At 51.2% G+C, this 19,351-nt stretch overlaps 1 protein-coding gene across 1 annotated transcript in view; it reads left to right on the forward strand.

Annotated features, from left to right (window-relative positions):
* The first annotated feature begins 1,707 nt into the window (after window positions 1-1,707).
* Window positions 1,708-19,351, forward strand: part of SYT6 (synaptotagmin 6) — a 63,999-nt gene continuing 46,355 nt past the window's right edge. The window contains exons 1-3 of the mRNA XM_052637565.1: window positions 1,708-1,851; window positions 13,158-13,423; window positions 14,784-15,339. Of these exons, the coding sequence (XP_052493525.1) occupies window positions 1,708-1,851; window positions 13,158-13,423; window positions 14,784-15,339 (966 nt within the window). The remainder of the gene's footprint in view (window positions 1,852-13,157; window positions 13,424-14,783; window positions 15,340-19,351) is intronic.

The raw sequence follows: 19,351 nt of genomic DNA on the forward strand, positions 1-19,351 counted from the left end.
TGGCTCTTGTTATGCTTAACAGCAAGCGTAACATCGGTAGTGTTACACCCAAGCGGGGAGATGGGTCTGGCGGGAACCGAGGGCCCTCTTGAAACGCCCCCCGTTCTTATTCGCCAGAAACTTTCCCCTCCGGTTGCCATGGAGAGAGACGGCCGCTGCCTCCCGTCGCCATAGCAACGTGCGGGTACCGCGGACCGCAGGAATGCGGGGCTCAGAAAGTCTTTTTGCAGTTCACATCGCCCCACAGTCTTGGGGTCTTCTGCCTTCGAAGCTGGGACAGGGGGCAAGTCTGACTAACTTCCCCGATTAGGAACCTTGGCCAAGGTCCTCCCACACCTAGCAGGGTCATCCATCTTTCTAGAATAGGTTTCTCCATTTCGTTGCCACTTGTGTGGCATGTGGCAATTTACCCAGTGTTTTCACAACCACTGTCTTTATATCTCCCCGCAGCCCGTGAAGCACTCGTTTTCATTTGTACCCCTTTCACAGAGAGGAAAAATTGAGGTTAAGGGAGGCCCAAGGTCACACCAGGCCGTGAATGCGGAGCCGGATACTAGGCTCTTTCCCAGGTCTTGAACCCTCCAGGATGCGGGACAACTCGGTCCCTCCGCCTTGAACCGCCCGGACTCAGACCGGTCGCTGAGTGTAGAGGGGGCGGCCGTGAGGCGCCAGACTTGCCAGCTGCCGCGGGATGCCACGTGAGGGGCGGAGACCCTGCGGGGAAGTGATTAAAAGCCGAACGGAGCCGGAGGGGGCCGCTGCGGGGAGGGTCTTCTCGGGGCCGCCTTGCCCCGCCCCAGTCCGGCCGCGGCGCGGGTTCCGGCGGCTCCTTGGAGGGCTGCGGTGTCCGGGGCATGAGTGGGGTGCGGGGGACCGGGGAGCCTCGGTGCCAGGCGGCGCTCGAGGTCCTGGCCTCTCTGTGCCGGGCCCGGCCGCCCCCTCTCGGGCTGGACGTGGAGACTTGTCGGAGCTTCGAGCTAGAGCCCCCAGAGCGGAGTCCGAGCGCTGCCGACTCAGGTAACAGGAAAGCAGAGGCCCCTTCCATTCCTGGAGTCTCGCCCTGGCGGTCTCTGCTCCTTAAAGCCCCAGCTTCGGGAACCCCGGAGCTTAGGTGGAGAACTCTAGCTCAGGATTCTGGATTCGGATCCAGCCCCGGCTAGTGCACTGGCCATCGCTCGCAGGACACAGAGAGGCGAAGGGGATCCGGGAGGGAGAGAATACCCCCTGCTCAAGCCTGTGCGACTCTGCGGGGCCCCGCGGAAAGCCGGGCTCCCAGGATGCGGCTCCCCGAGGGGCCTCAGTTTCCCTTTTGCTCTCTCTGCTTGCCCCGCGGGCGATCTTCCCGGGGAGGGGGTCCGTGGAGCAAGCAGGAGACCAGGGACATCCCGGCTGAGGAAGTAACTCGTCTCTTCGGAGGCTGTCAAGGTCCCGGGTGCGTCTGTCGGTCTGTCCCGTCAGTTTATCTCATCTCTCGGGGAACGCGGCCCCAGCCCCCTGGGTCTCTCAGGGAGAAACTTGGGTCTGCGCCTGGCACGAGGTCTTTGTGTCCGGGTGTCTCCGACTGCGAGTGGCTTTCTGCGTCTCCGCTGGGGGGCGGGGGGCGGGGTGGGGGAGGGTGTCTCGGCATCCTCCCCGCCGCACCCCCCACTCCCCACCCCTATAACTCGCTCCCTCGGTCTCTCTCTGACTCACTCGGACTCGGGGCCGATGAGCGACGGAGCCGGTGTCTCTTGCCGACTTCGCCAAGCGGGCGCCTCCTGCCCGAACGGCGCGGACCCTGCGCCGGACGCAGTCCCAGGCGGCCGCCGAGCCCAGGAGGGAGCCCGAGCCGGGTCGAGCTCGCCGGAGCCGGTGAGTCCGGAGCGCGAGCCCCGCGGGGCCCGGGCCTGGCGCGCAACTGCGGCGTCTCCCGGGAGTCGCGACAGCGGGAGTGGCGTGTCGCGCCCTGGCGGCGGGAACCGCGGGAGGGTGGGCGGCGCGGCGGCCGGCCCGCCGCGGGTATTTACCTGCCTCGCCCGCGCCGCGCGGCCGCGCTCGCCCCCGGCAGCCGGGCTTCTTTGTCCGGATCCCGGTGTCTGGAGGGTCCTGGGCGGGAGGGAGTCACGGGCGGTGGGGAGAGGCTGCGGGCAGTGTGAAACCCCGAGAGAGAATACGGAGTGGGGGTGGGGAGGTCCTGCAGGGACCCGGGCTCCGGGCTTCCTTTGGCTCCACAGACTCCACCCCTCCTTGTACCCCAACCCTGACCCCCGTGGCGCTGGGCCTAGAGGTTCGCTGGGGTCGCCCCGCGGCGGCGCATCATCCGCGCGGGAGAGCGAGGAGGGGGCCCCGAGAGGCGGGAATTTTATCTCCACGCTCTTCTCCTGGGGCCAGAAGCGGGGACTGGAGCCGCGGTTCTGGGAGGAGGTACAGGTGGGGTAAGCGCTCCAGAGGCCGTAGGTTCCAGGCCCTGTTTTCACTTGAGGTTAAAGGTCGGAGATGTAGCTAGGTCCTAGGTTAGGAACAGGGCTGCTGGGGAATAGGGGAGAGGGAGGGGAGTAGTGGGCCTGGGGGAGGCTTGTGTGCGTCAGGGGGCTGTGTCCAACCGTGGGGCGGGTGGAGCCCACTTCGGCTCTGTGTGGGTTGTAGGGGGCACTGCTCCCCCCAACTCTGGTCCTGGCAGTGTTTAATCAATGAGCTGATTACTGCAGCAGAAAGGACTGAGGTTAGACATGCAGAAGAACTTTTAGAGGGTGGTACGGTAGTGGAGGTTGATTCTTCTTGAAGAATCTCTGAACAAATTAGGCCCAGTAAGTATTATCAGATTTTGGTTCTCAGGTGCCATCACCTCCTGCAGTACCCAACTCCGTATGCCTGTCAGACACACAATTTTCCCCAAGTCAGGGAGTCTCTTCTTGCCTGCCTCCCCAGCTCCCTTCCCTTCTTTGCTCCAATGATCCTTCTCCAATGGGTTTCTTAATGCTTGCTCTGACCCCCTCAGACCCTAAAGGGGCTAATTCAAGGTGAGAACACACCTGTCGAGTTCTGGATGGAGACTGTTCCTCCTGTCTGTTTAGAGCAGAAATGCTAAGGGTGGGGGGCAGCTGGCATACATATGTACACATCCTGATACAGGGAGGCATTGGTGTTCTGACTCCAGAGGGACACCCCATAGTCTGCAATGACAGGTACCTGGATGGCCAGGCTGGGGATGAGGGAAGGCTGAGGAGTAAGAGCCAGCAGGCCCAGATGAATCAGTATGCCTTCTCTGCAGGCTGCTTCAGAAAGCAAGGTTGAGTTGTCAGCCCTGGGGAACTTTAACTTTGGCTGCTGAGTCACAAGCCCTGGGGCCAAGCTGTTGGGGGAGGGGTCTGAAAGGGATGGGAGAGGCAGAAGAAGACCCTTGATCAGAGCAGGAAAAAGAAAAATGGTTAAGTGTGGCTTTGGGATCTTGCAGGCTTAGGTGTACATGGAGTCTAGGGTGATGCTGTGGAATTTGGGATCAGGCCCTGAGGTATCCCACCTCCCAGGCATCCCAGAACAACTGCATTCCAGAACTGTCTGGGTCCAGATTTTCCATTCAGAGAAATGCTGCATCTTTTCATTTGCAGTTTCATGAAAAATGCAAGTGATGAGAGTATTCCCAGATCCCTTTGCCATTGAATGTTTTCCTCTGCCTTTCTGCTCCTGTAAGTCTCCAGCTTATGCGATTTTAAGTAACACCCTGAGATTCAACAACTGAGATTCAGACTCTACTATCATTTTCAGGGACCCTCTTATATGCCAAGGTCTGTGATACGAATTGCACAAGAAATCTCAATCAGACCCTGAATTGGAAACATTTGTACACAGCTATCGGAGCTAAAAGCAAGTCCCATCTTTTCTTTAAAAACATTAAAGGTGAAGGGTCTGCTTTCCTTCTTACTATCCACCTGCCCTCACCACCACCCCCCCCCCCCCCACCCTGACCCCAGGGATACTAGCAGGCAGTTCTTCACCTTTCTTTGTGTCCTTTGCCTTATGGAGGTGAATAAACTTTTTTTTTCATAAGCCAAGTTGCAGAGTGTTAGGTGTGGGTAGCTTGGGTTCTGATAGCATTCTCAAGGTAGTAAGAAGTACAGAGTTGTTCCAGAAAATGCAAGGATCTGTTGAGAGAGCCTGGGCGGCCCTGCCCCTCCCGGGTTGGCAGGCAGGAATGATTATTCTCTGGTGCACTTATGGCCATGAGATGTGTGTGATGTTTGTTCACTTTTCTAATGACTCTGGAGATGTTCTGTGATTCAGCCACCTGGCTTTGAAGTTGGCCTTTCGCAGCACAGATAATATTTCTCCTGCTTGTGATGCCAAATTAAATGCACAGCATTTCATCCAAGCACACAAAACAGTTCTGTTTCTGTAACTGAGTCAGTCCCTCACTCCTTGATGGAAGGAAGGAATTCTGCAGATTTTGCCCTCTCTGGGGAAGAGTGCAATACAGAATCCTTTAGAACCCATGGTGATGAGATTCAGACTATGGTGCGTCTTGGGCTTTAAGGCTCTAGAACCAGGATCAAGGATCTAGGCGTTGTAGAGCCCTTGGATTTACAGTTCTAGAAGTTACCTTCTATCTGTGTGGGAACTTCAAGAGTGGGGATGGTAGATACAGAATGTTCCATCCTCCCAAGCTCTGCACAAAAGGTATGTTCTTTTCTAATTGCTCTAGCATGACTGGGTCCTCCCTGTCCACAGAGTTGGGGCATGAAGTGTGACTGGGAATAATGAGGACTAGGATTGAAGCGTGCGGATCAGGCCAGTTTTTTTTAGGTCTGTGTAGGGCTTCCCTGGTGACTCAGATGGTAAAGAGTCTGCCAGCAATGCAGAAGACCCAGGTTCAACCCCTGAGTCAGGAAGATCCCCTGGAGAGGGAAATGGCAACCCACTCCAGTATTCTTGCCTGGAGAATTCCAAGGACAGTGGAGCCTGGTGGGCTACAGTCCATGGGGTTGCAAAGAGTCGAACACGACTGAGTGAGTAACACTTTCACTTTCCCACAGAACTGTCTGGAGTGGGGTGGGGGGAACATAGGGTAAGAGAAAAGTCCTGACCCAGCTAAGTGGCACCCCTGCTAGACCAACTTAGGAAAAGACGCCTAAAAACAGAAGGTGGAGAAAAAAGGGAGGGAGATTTAAAAATAAAAACAGAAGGACACAGCCACAGCTAGGAACTGAAAGCAGAGGGACTGAAAAGTGGAAGTGAGCAGTACATCCAGCTCTGGATTCTCCAGGTATATGATACTACCTTATCCCTCCCTTCTCTCTGTGCGGGGGCTGAACTGTTTTTCTTGCTCCATGAGGACCAGGCAGACCTCTTTTATCACTGGTTACAGGTATAAACAGGGAGACGGAGGTGGAGGAAAAAGAATCCAACATTCTGTCTGCCCCTCTCCCCATCATCCCAGCCTTGACTGCTCCATTCAGAGGGGCCACATGTCCTGACCACCAGGCAGAAAGGTACAGTTACCATCCACCAAAATAATAATACTAAAATAATCCCTAAATTAATGCCAATGCTCTGTTAGCTATGACACTTCATATTAGTCTCCGATTTATCCCTGAATCTTCTAATGATGGTGGAAACAGGCACCCAGTCATAAAGCTTGGTGCGGCTGTAATTAGTCCAGCATTGTCTCTCCTCATCACAGCTTTTCCAAGGGCATTAATTCCTTCTCTGTTTGGACTCCACTCATTATCCCCATCGGTAGTTCAGCCTGGATCTCTGAAAGAAGGAAAGGAAGCAAAGGCTTCCTGCTTCCCCTCCCCCCTAACTCTGAATTTTAATTATACCAGGTTCTCCTAATAAATTTACAAGCAGAGCTTATTATTAATGGAAGATGTCTGTGAGCCTCAGAACAAAATAGCCTTCATTGTCCCAACACACACACACACTCTCTCTCTCTCTCTCAGGGATTTCTCAGGTACATTTCCAGATGGGACTTTTCCAGGGGCCATTGATTATTTGCCTGATGGCTATAGTTTCTGCATCTTCCAGGGAAGGAGAAAGAGACGGGGGATGAGGAGGCTGGCCCCCAGAATTCTGCCCAGGTTCAGAGGGTCAGGCCAAAAACCTGAAGATGCTCCCCACCCTCTCCTAATTATAGTGAAGAAATGCCTCCCCAGCTTCTCTGCCCAGACTTTGCCTCTGGACACTTTAGCTCTGCCTCCAGACCCCTCAGACCCTGGGCTTCGACATCAGAAAGTCGCCAGTTCAAATCCCCACTCTTCTGCTTAGGTACACTTTGTACAAGTTACTACCTTAACATCTCTCAGCTTAGTTACTTTATCTTTGAGAAAGTGAAAGTGAAGTCGCTCAGTTGTGTCCGACTCTTTGCGACCCCGTGGACTGTAGCCCACCAGGCTTCTCTGTCCATAGGATTCTCCAGGCAAGAATACTGGAATGGGTTGCCATTTCCTTCTCCTGGTGATCTTCCCGACCCAGAGATCGAACCTGGGTCTCCCACATTGCAGGCAGACACTTTACCCTTTGAGCCACCGGGAAAGCCCTTCTTTGAGAGGTGAATATTAATTTCTTAGGTAGGATGTAAAGATTAAGAGATCTTATAAGGGGCACAGCACTTGCTATATAGAAATAAATAATAAATACTGTTACTAGGGCTTCCTTTGGAGAAGGCAATGGCACCCCACTCCAGTACTCTTGCCTGGAAAATCCCATGGATGGAGGAGCCTGGTGGGCTGCGGTCCATGGGGTCGCTAAGAGTCGGACACGACTGAGCGACTTCCTTTTCACTTTTCACTTTCATGCATTGGAGAAGGAAATGGCAACCCACTCCAGTGTTCTTGCCTGGAGAATCCCATGGGCAGAGGAGCCTAGTGGGCTACGGTAGTCCATGGGGTCACAAAGAGTCAGATGCATCTGAGCAACTAACGCTTTCATTACTAGCGTTTGTATTAATGGTTCTGACCAGACTCTTTTCCCTTCCTAGATTAGACACTGCACCTTCCAGGGTTTGGGGCCTCTGAGTTTCTTGCTGGCTGCTCCCTGAGTTGTGCGGGTCTGTGCCTCCAGCTGTGTTTGCCGGGAGCTCCTTCACTGAGGCAGCTTTCGCTCTGCAGAGCCTGACATTGCCCATTTCTGAGGGTCCATCAGCGACCCCAGACCCTGCAGCCAGCTTTCTCCAGCTTTGAGGGGAGCAGAGGAAATGGTCCTTTCTTTTCACTTCTTCTCTCCAGTTTATCTTTTCAATTACAGTCTGTTAGCAAGAATGTCTGTTACTATTACAAAATGGATCTTCCTGACATGGAAGCCCATTAGAAAAATGGGAACAATAGCAAGCGATGAGAAAAGCTGATAAATCCTAACACTATGGGTGGAGAGAAGAGGAGGGAGCACTGAAGTATCAGGGCTCTGTCTCTGAAGAAAGAAGTGTCAGTGGGGAGATAAGAAACGCCTGGGTTGCTAATTAATAGCCTACCGTTTTCCAGAGAGAGAGGGAGGCCATGAGCCATCCCCCCCTGTCAGACACAATCTCACTTAAGGTGACAGGCAGGTCCTGCCCTGATGGCCTTCAGGGAGTCATCAGGAAAGAAGGGGCATGATCATCATCACCAGAAAAGAAGGGTCTTAAAGTCTCTCACATGTTTGCCCCCTGGTCCCATGTCCCCCTTCCCTGCCTCAATGCCCAAGCTTTGGGTCCATTCTGTACCCAGTGAACTGTTACCCACCACAAAAACAAAAACCAGGAAGAAGTAACAGCAACTTACCTTCGGGAACTTTCACCACATATTGGGCTTCCCAGATGGCTCAGTGGGCAAAGAATCCACCTGGCAATGCAGGAAACACAGGAGGCACGGTTCAGTCCCTGGGTTGGGAAGATCCCCTGGAGGAGGAAATGCACCCCACTCCAGTATTCTTGCCCGAAAAATCCCGTGGACAGAGGAGCCTGGTGGGAGCCTACAGTCCAAAGGATTGCAAATAGTCGGACTGACTGAGCAACTAAGCCGACGCCCCCCATGTATCCCGCATTGTGCTCAAGGCCTTACTTTATCTAATATTTACAGTGATTCTTTGACGTAAAAGAGGAGCCCACTGTTTGGAGAAGTTAAATAACTTGTTCAAGGTCACACAGTTGATGAACATGCTCTGTGGTCATTCTGGCACTGGTGCTCAGTGGAGATGACTGCCTCGTGTCTCTGAGCACTTCCCCAGTCCAGGCTAGAACCCATGTGCCCTGCACAGCACCAGATCGCTGGGTGTGTTTCCGAAGCCAAGTCCCATCGCTCTCTGCTCTCCCAGAGGCTGCTGGGTAATTGGTCAATACTTTTCCCCAAACCAGGTGCCCATAAAATACTGGTCTCCTCTGATACTTAATACTGAGCAATGGACTTCTTTTCCCCAGTTTCCAAGCAAACTTTGCAAAAGCATAGTACGTTCTGAATTGTACACTTTTCTTCAATGAATTTCTTCTTACCTTTGGAGCTTGCTTCTGTTCACCAGCTGGTTGGTGGCAGCAATGGCAAAACAACTGAACAATGAGTATTGACAGAAAAACTTGGAGATGTGAGATCTTTCACAAAGGATGTATTACATCTTGAGATACAGGGAGATCTAGCTATAGTATATATGTATTATAATACATATTACAATATATAGAGACAGAATAGAATAATTGTATTATCTTAATATATATATTATATAATAGAATAATTGTATTATTGCCACTGGTAAAATTGTTCCTAGTTTGTAATGATAAAGTTAAAGCTATCTCTCCTATTAGTGTTCATGGTTTGCGTGTGTTCTTCCCACTAAACAAATTGTAAAATTAAAAGATGTTCAATCAGACTGGGCAGAACTAGATAATTCTAATAAAAATAGCAAAATATATATTATATGGCTTACTACATTCTAGGCACTGTCCTTTGCACTTTTGATACACTTGATCCCATTTAAATCTCACAATGACCCTATCAGGTAGATACTATTACTCTACCCATTTTACAGATGATGAAACAGAGTCTGAGAGAGATTAAGAGTCACAGTTGATAACCAGTAGAGATGGACATTGAATGAGCCCAGTCTGACTCCAAGACAGTGCTTCTTTCTCTCCAGGCTGAAGGGGAAATAAAGAAGGAAAAGGAGAGGAAGAAAGAATAGAAATACAAACACTTAGGAAGTTCGTCCTCTTTTTCAAAGTGTAGGACTTTCTCCCTTACCAGAGGCTTACCTCTCTTTCTTTTATTGGAGGATAATTGCTTTACAGTGCTGTGGTGGTCTCTGCCATACGTCAACACGACTCAGTCATAGTTATACATATGCATTCCCTCCTTCTTTAGCCTCCCTCCCCACCCCCTTGCCCCCTCCCCAGGTCGTCACAGAGCGCCAGGCCGGGCTCCCTGCGTTGCACAGCAGCTTCCTGCTAGTAATCTCTGCTACACATGATGGTGTATATGTCAGTGCTGCTTTCTCAATCTGTCCTACCCTCTCCTTCCCCCACTGTGTCCTTCTCCTCTCTTACCATGAACCCAGTGTATGGTATAATATGAAGAGCACTGGGTCAGAACTCAAAAGGTGGCTAAACTGCCCATCAAAATGCTATCTGCCTCACAGGGTTGAGGTTCAAACAAGACTTGAGTGGGGAAACGGCTTTGAAGGCTGTATATGCACCTGCAGTTTACTAGAGGCGATGCATCCTGGTGGGTTGGTCCCAGCAGGCCCGAGGTAGGAAGGCAAGTATCTTAGGTCACCTGGGCCTTTGGACAGCCCTTTGTGACACATTTTCAGCCAGGCTCTGCGGGCAGGCTGAATTCCAGGCCACATGCAGTGATTTTAAAGGAGCTAAATCCTCTGCAGTCATACCCACAGTGGCCTAATTCTGGTCTTACCAGCCTTGCTCACCACCTTGTTCCCCTGTGGTGTGAACCCACTCAGCATCGGGACCTAATTCTCTTTGCATGGCCCGCCTGTGAGGTATCCTGGAAGAAAAGTCTCCAGGCAGAGGAAGGGCCTCCTGGCCTTACATAACCAGTATTGAGCACCGGGTGCCAATTCCCAATAATCTCACAGCGCTGAGGGAACAACAGCTAGGGGTCATGTGGAGACACATTCCAAATAGCAACCATGCTGAGGAAAAATTGATTCCTCCACCTCTCTTTTCATTTATGAATTCAGTTTTTTTTTTTTTTTTGTCAGACTGAACATTTAAATACACTCTCTGCTCTCTTGATTCCCCCCATTTCTCCCCCTTTCTCATTAAAATTCTAATTATTACCAGAGCAAGAAAGATGTATGATCAAAGGAAAGCAAAACCCTAGAAATACCTTCTGTTTTAAGGTGACTCATATTGCAGAGAATGCACCCGGAACCGCTGTAACAAAGAACAGATGTGGAGGGCTCCGAGATGGCCAGATACTTTTAAATACACACACACACACATATATCTGTGGTATATACTTAGCTATATCTGTGGTAGCATTCCTGTGAACCCCAGGGGTATCAGGGCTTAAGGAAATAGTCTCCAAACTATTTAGATCATGAAATCATAACAGCAAAATTTATTTTTGTTTAATACTTCCAACTTGTGTTTATTTGCTCCCATGTTCTATACACATGTACAAAAGGGGTATTATAAAGCTGACTCTCCAAACACTTAGCAGTTGTGTGACCCTGGGCAATCTATTTAACCTTCTGTGCCTTAGTTTCCTTATCTGCAAAATGAGGATAATAATCTTCACCTATTTCACTGGAGAGTCTTAAATGAGTGAATACATAAAAAGCACTTTGTGCCTTGGACATTTTAATTGTTCATAACTTGACTAAATTCAATAACAAAATTCATTACTACAATTTGTATATTATAATTCTGATTTTTTAAATTTTTCAGAAAATGAATAAGTATTCAATAAATCTGATATTTTTTTCTCTTACACTCCCAGGATGCATGCACAATGTAATTGGAGACCTTTAGTCTAGAAGTTCACTTAGAATCAGTTTGGCCCCTAGCAGTCTCTAGTGGGCTAACCTCAGCTCCTATGCTGGGGAAAGGCTCCCAGGTCTCTGTGCAGGGGCCTGGGGGCTGGAGAAGGTGGCAAAAGGCATGAGGGTCCTATGCGCTTATTCCCTAGTCCTGAAGGTGATAGCTGATCAAGGCCAATACCCTACAGCCAGGGAGTCGGGAGGCAGTGCTACCTCCCCAGAGAGGATGACTGATGTTTTGGCCTCTTCCTCAGGTCCCTCTGGAAGGAGGAGAGCTTTCCCTGGGGCCTCTGCTGTGAGAGTTCTCTTGATCCCCCGAAGAGGGACCAAGCATCTCCCAGCCTAGTTTAGTACCAGGAATATGGCAAGTGCTCAGTATTGGTTGAGCGATAATGACAGCTGTTTTATTTGACATTGATCGACTGATTCATTCATTCATTCTCATGTGTCAGTTTCTATGCTGAGCCCTGAGTCAGACAAATAAAAAATAACACAGGGTTATAGTAACCTACAGTTTCATCCAGGACAACAGTCTGAGACAGTGGAATGAGCCCCAGGCTGGGTGGGCAGTGGACATCTGGACCCTGGTCTAGGCTCTGTGATCTCTGACCGCAGCTGAGTCCCTCGTCTGGAACACTGCTCCCACCTGCAGAAGCACAGCCTGACCTCCGTACTTGTAGGGTCATTCCTCACCTTAAATCCCAAGATTCTTAAGGCTTGGGACAGGATAATTCAGAGGCTGCAAGCTCATAGGCCTGCAGTGGCAGGCAAGTAATAGGGACAGGAGCTGGTGAGCACACAGCCTTCTGAAGGGCATCGCCAATTCTCGGTATGTGGGAGCACAGGTCCAGTCACCAAATCCTCAGGCCATTTCCAGAGAAGCCAGGAATCTGGTGTGATGATGACAATGGTGATGATGGAACTGCTTGATTTTTCAGTCATATGCAAGCCAAATAAGCCTTCTCTTCTGGCTTGTCTACAAGTGACCTTTGTGCAAACCCATTGGTTCAAGGCTTCCTGATGTCTCAGAGTAAGAAGAGGCCTTGAGCTCAAAGGTTCATTCCTAAAGGTGGGGTGGGGGTGGGGGGTGTGCTTAGTAGCTTCTCCCAGAGAGAGGCATCCTTCACAACTCTCCTAGGGTAATGGACATCCTACTTGGGGCACAGGGTGGGAGAGTGAGTGCCTGCCTCTGAATCAATCATGACTTTCCAAAATACCAGTGTTACAGCAGAGCTCTCACACAGCCACAGGAATGCGGGCAAAGGACAGCTATCGGAATTGTTTGTATTTAGCTCTGAAGTAAACTATGTGGATCAGATTCCAGCTTGGTGTGGTGTGTGCGGGCTCAGTCATGCCCAACTCTGTGCAACCCTATGGAGTGTTGCCCTTCAGGCTCCTCTGTCCATGGAATTTTCCAGGCAAGAATACTGGAAAGGGTTGCCATTTCCTTCTCCAGGGAGATTCCAACTTCATACAAATATTTGTTGAGCCTACTATGTGCACACTTCTGGGAATACAGAAGCATTGGATCTAACCCCCACCCTCAAGGAGATTATGCTTGATCTCATTCTCTTCAAGTCAACCTACTCACTATATATTAGCTCCTGCTGTGGGTTTGGCGGGCTTGGGGTGAGTGAAGAGAATGAAGTATCTCAGCCTGGGGCCCCTGATGCCTCACAACCTGTGGAGGAAGAGAGCTGTCTGCAAAAAACTACTCTGCTATAAGTCTGGCCATAGTAACAGTTCTAATAGAAATTCAAACAGCATCCAAACGTGAACGCCTCACGAATTTGCACATTTGCTTAGGCTGCTATTTAAATTACTTTCCTTTCCCCGGGCACACGCCAATAGGGAGTCGGGGAGGCAGCCCAGGTGCTCCCCAAGCTGGCGGTGGGGGGAGGGGCGAAGCTGGAGAAATCAGCCTGAGGTGAACACAAGGCTGCAGATACTTCACAAGTTGGATGTGGAGCACTGACCCTACAACCACCCCTCCTCTGCCTGGGCAGCCTTCTCATGACCACTCTTTTCTCTTCTTCCGTCTCTGTCCCTTGTGTGTGGCCCCTCTTTGACAACCCTTCCCGGCTTCTCCCCACCTCTGTCTGTCTCTGTGCCTCCCTGCCTGGCTGAGGGCAGGCACCTCTGTCAGCCTCCTCGCAGTGGTAGTTATTGTGTGTGGCGTGGCCCTGGTGGCAGTTTTTCTCTTTCTCTTTTGGAAGCTGTGCTGGATGCCCTGGAGGAACAAGGAGGCCTCCAGCCCCTCCTCTGCTAACCCCTCCCCGGAGGCCCTCCAGAGCCCCAGCTCCAGAGGCAACATGGCGGACAAGCTCAAGGACCCCCACACCCTGGGCTTCCTAGAGGCGGCTGTGAAGATCAGCCACACGTCCCCAGATATACCGGCCGAGGTGCAGATGTCCGTCAAAGAGCACATCAAGCGTCACACACGGCTGCAGCGACAGACCACAGAGCCAGCATCGTCCACCAGGTGAGGGTGGACCCCTCCCTTCCTTACCTCCACATTCCTGAATCCAATACATGAAGGAGATTCCAGCCTGTGAGGATCAGAGACCGGAAATAATCATATGCTTATTGTGGTTGGAGAATATGTCAGATGATGTCTTCGGTGGTGGGTGATCGGCTCGGAGGTGGGCACCAGGAGTGACTTCAGCAGAGGGGAACCTTGGAGGTGGGGTGCTGTGCAGGTGGTCAACCCTGAGATGTGCGTGGGTGGGAGGTGTTGGCTTGTCCAGAGGGAAAGGAATATGCAAAGGTGCAGAGGCATAAAAGTTAATGACGTGTCTATGTCCACACCGCCTCTGAGATGGAGTCTGCAGTGTGTGGGAGAGAAGTAAGAGATTCCTAACATTTTGAGAAGGAGAATAGCCTTTGACAGAGTTCCCTGCCTTACAGAAATTGTATACAACATTCTTTATCTGAACAAACAAAAGGACAAAAAAAAAAAAAACCACCATGTAATGACAAAAACCTACTCTAAATTCAGAAATGTTTAAAAGATGTGAAACATGCATGCATAAGGCGTTGTATTTATTAAAAATTTGGGGCGCTTATGGATTCCTGGGTCCAGGATCCCAGCGGACTGGCCAAAGGGAAGCAGGGCTGGTCTTCAGATTGAAAGCCAGAAATGGTGCGCAAGTGCTGGGTCACATTTATGGAGTTTGTTTTTTAACATCAGGCAAATTGCTCATTTTCCTAAGCCTCAGTTTTCCCAACTGTGAAATAGGGCTACTGACGCTCATAAGGTTGCTGTGAGGAGCCAATGTAAGAATCCATGAGATAATAAGAGCGTATTATATACCTGGCTCTGTTCTAAGTACTTTGTGCGCATTCATTTCACCCCACAGCAATCCTATGCAATTGCTACTTCTATTTTTTCGTATCTTATAGTACAGAGAGATTAAATAATGTGTCCCAGTTCATGTAGCTAGAAAGTGGCAGAGGGAAAGGGGGTGATGATCAAGGTAGTGGTGAAGGAGTGCTGTATGGAGGGTGGGAAAGGATGGTCCTTCTAAATAGGGGAGCTTTTTAAATAGGTGAACCAGAGTCACGTCTACCAGGAAGGAAACCTAGAAAGTCAGAAGCAGAAAAGCAGGGGAAAAGATCACAATGGCTAACGTTTACTAAAGCTTGTTATGTACCAGGCCCCCTTCCAACTACTTTACGTGGATTAAGACATGCGCACAAAGTGCGGCAGAGATAAGGCGGTCAACCAGCAGGAAGTAAAGGGGGCCTCACACGGGGTGGGATGAGCCGGAGTCCTGAGCCATGTCGGCCTGCACCCCGCTCTCCCATCCCCTCACTCTCTCACCCCTCCACCCCTCCTCCAGGCACACGTCCTTCAAGCGCCACCTGCCGCGGCAGATGCACGTGTCCAGCGTGGACTACGGCAACGAGCTGCCCCCAGCGGCAGAGCAGCCCACCAGCATCGGCCGCATCAAGCCCGAACTCTATAAGCAGAAGTCGGTGGATGGGGACGATGCCAAATCCGAGGCCAAGAGCTGCGGGAAGATCAACTTCAGCCTGCGCTATGACTACGAGAACGAGACCCTGATTGTGCGCATCCTGAAGGCCTTCGACCTCCCAGCCAAGGACTTCTGCGGCAGCTCCGACCCTTACGTCAAGATCTACCTCCTGCCCGATCGCAAGTGCAAGCTGCAGACCCGGGTGCACCGCAAAACTCTGAACCCCACCTTCGACGAGAACTTCCACTTCCCGGTGCCCTACGAGGAGCTGGCCGACCGCAAGCTGCATCTCAGCGTCTTCGACTTTGACCGCTTCTCCCGCCACGACATGATCGGGGAGGTGATCCTGGACAACCTCTTTGAGGCCTCCGACCTGTCCCGGGAAACCTCCATCTGGAAGGACATCCAGTACGCCACGAGTGTGAGTACCACCGGCTCCGGGGGCCTCTTGAGGGTTTATAGTTCTGGATTTGAGTGGATGTGTCCGGGAACCCACAAACCCCTAGAGACAAATGGACCTCTGCCCTTCAGGATGTGAAAGGGGAGCTCAACTCATAGCCCAGCCCACCCTAGGGGAAATCCTTGCACCGGGCCCCAGATTAGGGGGTGGGCGGGGAGGGAGGGTGACAGCAGAGCTCTTAAGTGGTTGGGAAGGGAAGGAAAGGGAATTTGTATCTATTGCTTCTGATGAATCTTCTGTAGTGGTTGCCTCTACCTGCTAGGCCTCAGCACTACCACCTATAATGTATGTCTTTAATCACGGGTGAGGATGGGGCCAGGCCTATAGACTGACTCAGACAGCAGCATGTGCCAAGGGCTTTGATGTGTACTAGAAGCCTGGCACAGGCGATCAAGGACAGGCTATATTAATCAGGATAAACCAGGTTATGCCGCAGCAACGAATAATCCTAGGATTTGGTAGCTTAAAGCAGCCAAGATTTAGTTCTCGTTCATGTTACGTGTGCTTTGCAGCTTGACCAGGGTTCCATTCTACCTTGTCACCAAGTTTGCAGAGGCTCCGTTTTGACCCTGTGCTCTTAGTTACCACCTCAGGAAGGAGGGGATGTGGCAAATTGTGCACTATTTCTTAAAGCTTCCATGCAGACATGACAAAGGTCACTTCCACTCACCTTTCATTAGCCAAAGCAAGACACATGTGACTCCCAATATTAAGGGGACGGGGCAAAGCAATCCTACCACATGTCCAGAAGAGGGACTAGAAGTACTTAACAACCAGAACTAGAAATTGTCATGCAGCAGAGTCCTTGCTCTCAGGCCCTGCCTGCCTGCCTGCGCCATCTGGAAGGTGGTAGGGGAGGAGGCCAGCCTGGAAGGAGACCTGGCTAATTCACACACTACAGAGCCAGATGCTGGGCTCTTCATGATCAATTAGAATTAGCCAGGAAGGTTTCAAGGCGCACAAGGAAAGGGTGATGTATTGGTGTACAAGGAAAGGATTATTAAAGAAGCAATGGGAGTTGGATACGGTTAACCCAGGGAGACTTCTTGGAGGAGAAAGTCAAGCACTATTTTGAAAATGAGTAGGGCTTGAGCTGGCTTTTTAAGAGGAGGGCAGGTTTGGCACAGAGAATTAAGAGGGCATCTCCAAAACCCTTGGGTCCAGTGTAGACAGTGTTCTCCAGGGCCCTGGGTGGCTGTTGAAGAAGCTGTGTAATTGCATCCCGCAGACGTAGGTGTGGGATGTACCTCTCTCTGAGTTCAGCCAGAGAGCCCTGAAGGTGTGTTGCCACCAAATGCCAATGGCCTTGTGTCTGGTGTCTTGAACGCCAAGTGATTGAGTGTCCCCTGGGATATTTCTTTCACTATTTCTCTGGGTTTAGACTCTCCCTGTGGACAATCAATGCTCAATATCTATGTATTGAATTTCTAAGGAGAGAGGCTGGGAAAATCAACCTCACTCTGGTGGGAAAAGGAATTGATTTGTTCAAGGAGAGAAAGTTTGGTGGGCTCTGTTTCTGCTCTGGGAAGGTCTATCTCATTCTCCTAGCAGGTGCTAACTTTGGTCCAGTTTGACGTCCCAGCGTCTCCCCTACTTTTGCTTTCCTGAAATGTCATCCCCAAGAACAGAGAACAGCACAGGCGGGGGGCTTGCAGACGGGGCGGGCAGATGGGGCCGGCTGGAACAGCAGCTGTGCACCAGCCCCAAGCTCAGCAGCTCTGCTCTATCAATCACTGTGAAGTTTACATCTGGTACAGCTCTTCCCTTGTGGTCTCAAATGGCAACAGCTTCATTATGGTGACTGTACAGGTAGCGAAGAGCAGCTTAGTCCTCCCCATACTGAGGCTGAGGCCCAGGGGCTCAGAGAGAGAGAGGGGTGGGGGGCAGGGGCTGTGAGGAGCAGGACTCAACTCAGTCCTCTGAGGAGCCTCCCTTCTCCTCCCCAGAGACCTCCCTTTCCTGTGACTTTAGCTCCAGGCACAGTGGACGCCCTCATCCTGGAGCAGGCAGTCTGTGCTCAGGGATGCCCCTCACCTGAATGCTAACTTCTTAGAATTCAGTGGCTGTCCCTCCCCTTGTCCCACACCTCTTCCCCAGCCCAGCTTGAGAAAAAGCACAGACCCTCACCATCCTCATCACCCTCAGTCAGTACCATTATAGTCCTCCTCCATCTTCTCTTAAGCAGGACCCTGTGCGAAGCACTGGGGAGCAAGGGGGGTCTGGGATAGAAGACAGCCTCTTTGACCCAATGCAGAACTTGAATTATAGAGACAAGAAATGTTCATGCAGTAGCTAGTGATGCAAAGTAGCAAATAATGTGTGAGGTTGTAAGATCTGAGAATTAGGACAGTCAGGGACAGTTTCTTGGGTGAAAGAGAATTTAGCTGTGTGGGGAGGGCTTGGTATACATAACTTGATATGCAAAGAGGAAGGGGAAGCATTCTAGCCAAGGACAGGAGTCTGGGACCAGGAGTTTCGAAGCTGAAGGTGGGGTGACTTGCTCATACACCCATCTTGCTCGCAGTCTGTGGGATGAATGTTCTGTCTGGTGAGGCCACCAGGGCCCTCCTCTCTGCAGCTTCTCAGCAGGCTGGCTCTCAGGGGCGGTCTCTTTATCCTGGGGGGATGAGGATTCAGGCAAAGGAAGGGAAAAGGAGATAAAGGGCTGGTGCTTTGGCTTGAGCTGACTGTAAAATTGTAATTATGCTGAGGCCGGAGAGGCCCAAGTCGCAGTGACGGGGAGTGATTGAGCACTCCGTGTATGTGAAACCCTGCAGCCAGCGCCATGGGGGCCGGTGTGGCTGAGTCCAGTCGGCTCCCATCTCTCCCACGTGCCAGATTCCTGCCAGATTCCGTTCCTAGAGTTGCATTTTGGCCTCCAGCTCCTCTAACCTGCAGGCTGGTCCCTGAACACGCCCACCATTTCTGCCTCTTGCCTTTGCTCCCAAGGTTCCCTCTGGCAGCCAGGCCTTTCCCCTACTTTGCTGACCCAAACCAACCCACCTTTGAAAGCTTCCCCCAAAGTCCTTCCACTCTCAGAGAAGTCACTGCCGGATTTATTCTCTGGGTCCCTCAGTTATACACCCAATCATATTCTGTCTTGCAAAGTCCTCCCAGTGGCTTAGGAATGGTTTGTGTCCCACATTTGACTTTTTTATTTTCCCTCAGGGCTGAGCGTGTCATTTTATGCAAACATAAGATTTCAGCACCTTCTTGCTGAATGACCGATGGCTTAGTTAATTCAAATAAAACTACATACTGGTGCACAGGGAAAGGATTATTAAAGAAGCAGTGCAGTTAACCTGGGAAGCCTTCCTGGAGGAGAAAGTCAAGTAGTATTTTGAAAATGAGCAGATCTAGGCATGGCTCTGCATTCCTTCAGAGTAACGGTTCGGGTAGATGGCTGATGTCTGGAGTAGCAAAGAAATGAACCAGTCGGATCAGGTGGTCTGGACTGAAGTGGAGGGTCAGTGACTCACAGTCTGGTAGAAGGAGAGGCCCTGTGAGAAGCGGGCTAGGGAGGCTGCTCTGAGGTCACACCAGTCTATGAATGCTGTCTTTTTGTTGCTCCTCACACGCAGACGGGAGGATCAGGTGCAGCCCTGGCAGGTGGAACCAGACCTGCCCCGGGACCAAACCCTGCTTAAGGGGGTTTAGAGTAGCAAAGCCTGGAGCATTTGTGTTGTTTCCTTGTAGCACTGAACGTGGAGCTTGAAAGCTAGTGAAGGGAAGGTATGCATCTAATTAGGCGAGCTTTTTTCATCACAAACCCTTAAAGCCCAAGGAGCACTGGCCTCAGCATCCCCAGGTTGTTCTGGACGAAGCTTAGGCTGTAACAGAGCTAGCCCGCCCTCTCAACTGGAGGGTTAGGAGCAGGCGCAGCAGCCGTGTTGGGGCCATCGGAGCCCACTATTGTTCCCCAGGATCAAGACACTCAGGCTGCCGCTGAGGCTTCCCCCTCTCGCCGGCTTGA

Source organism: Budorcas taxicolor, chromosome 3, assembly GCF_023091745.1.
Source record: "Budorcas taxicolor isolate Tak-1 chromosome 3, Takin1.1, whole genome shotgun sequence".
NCBI classification, from domain to species: Eukaryota; Metazoa; Chordata; class Mammalia; order Artiodactyla; family Bovidae; genus Budorcas; species Budorcas taxicolor.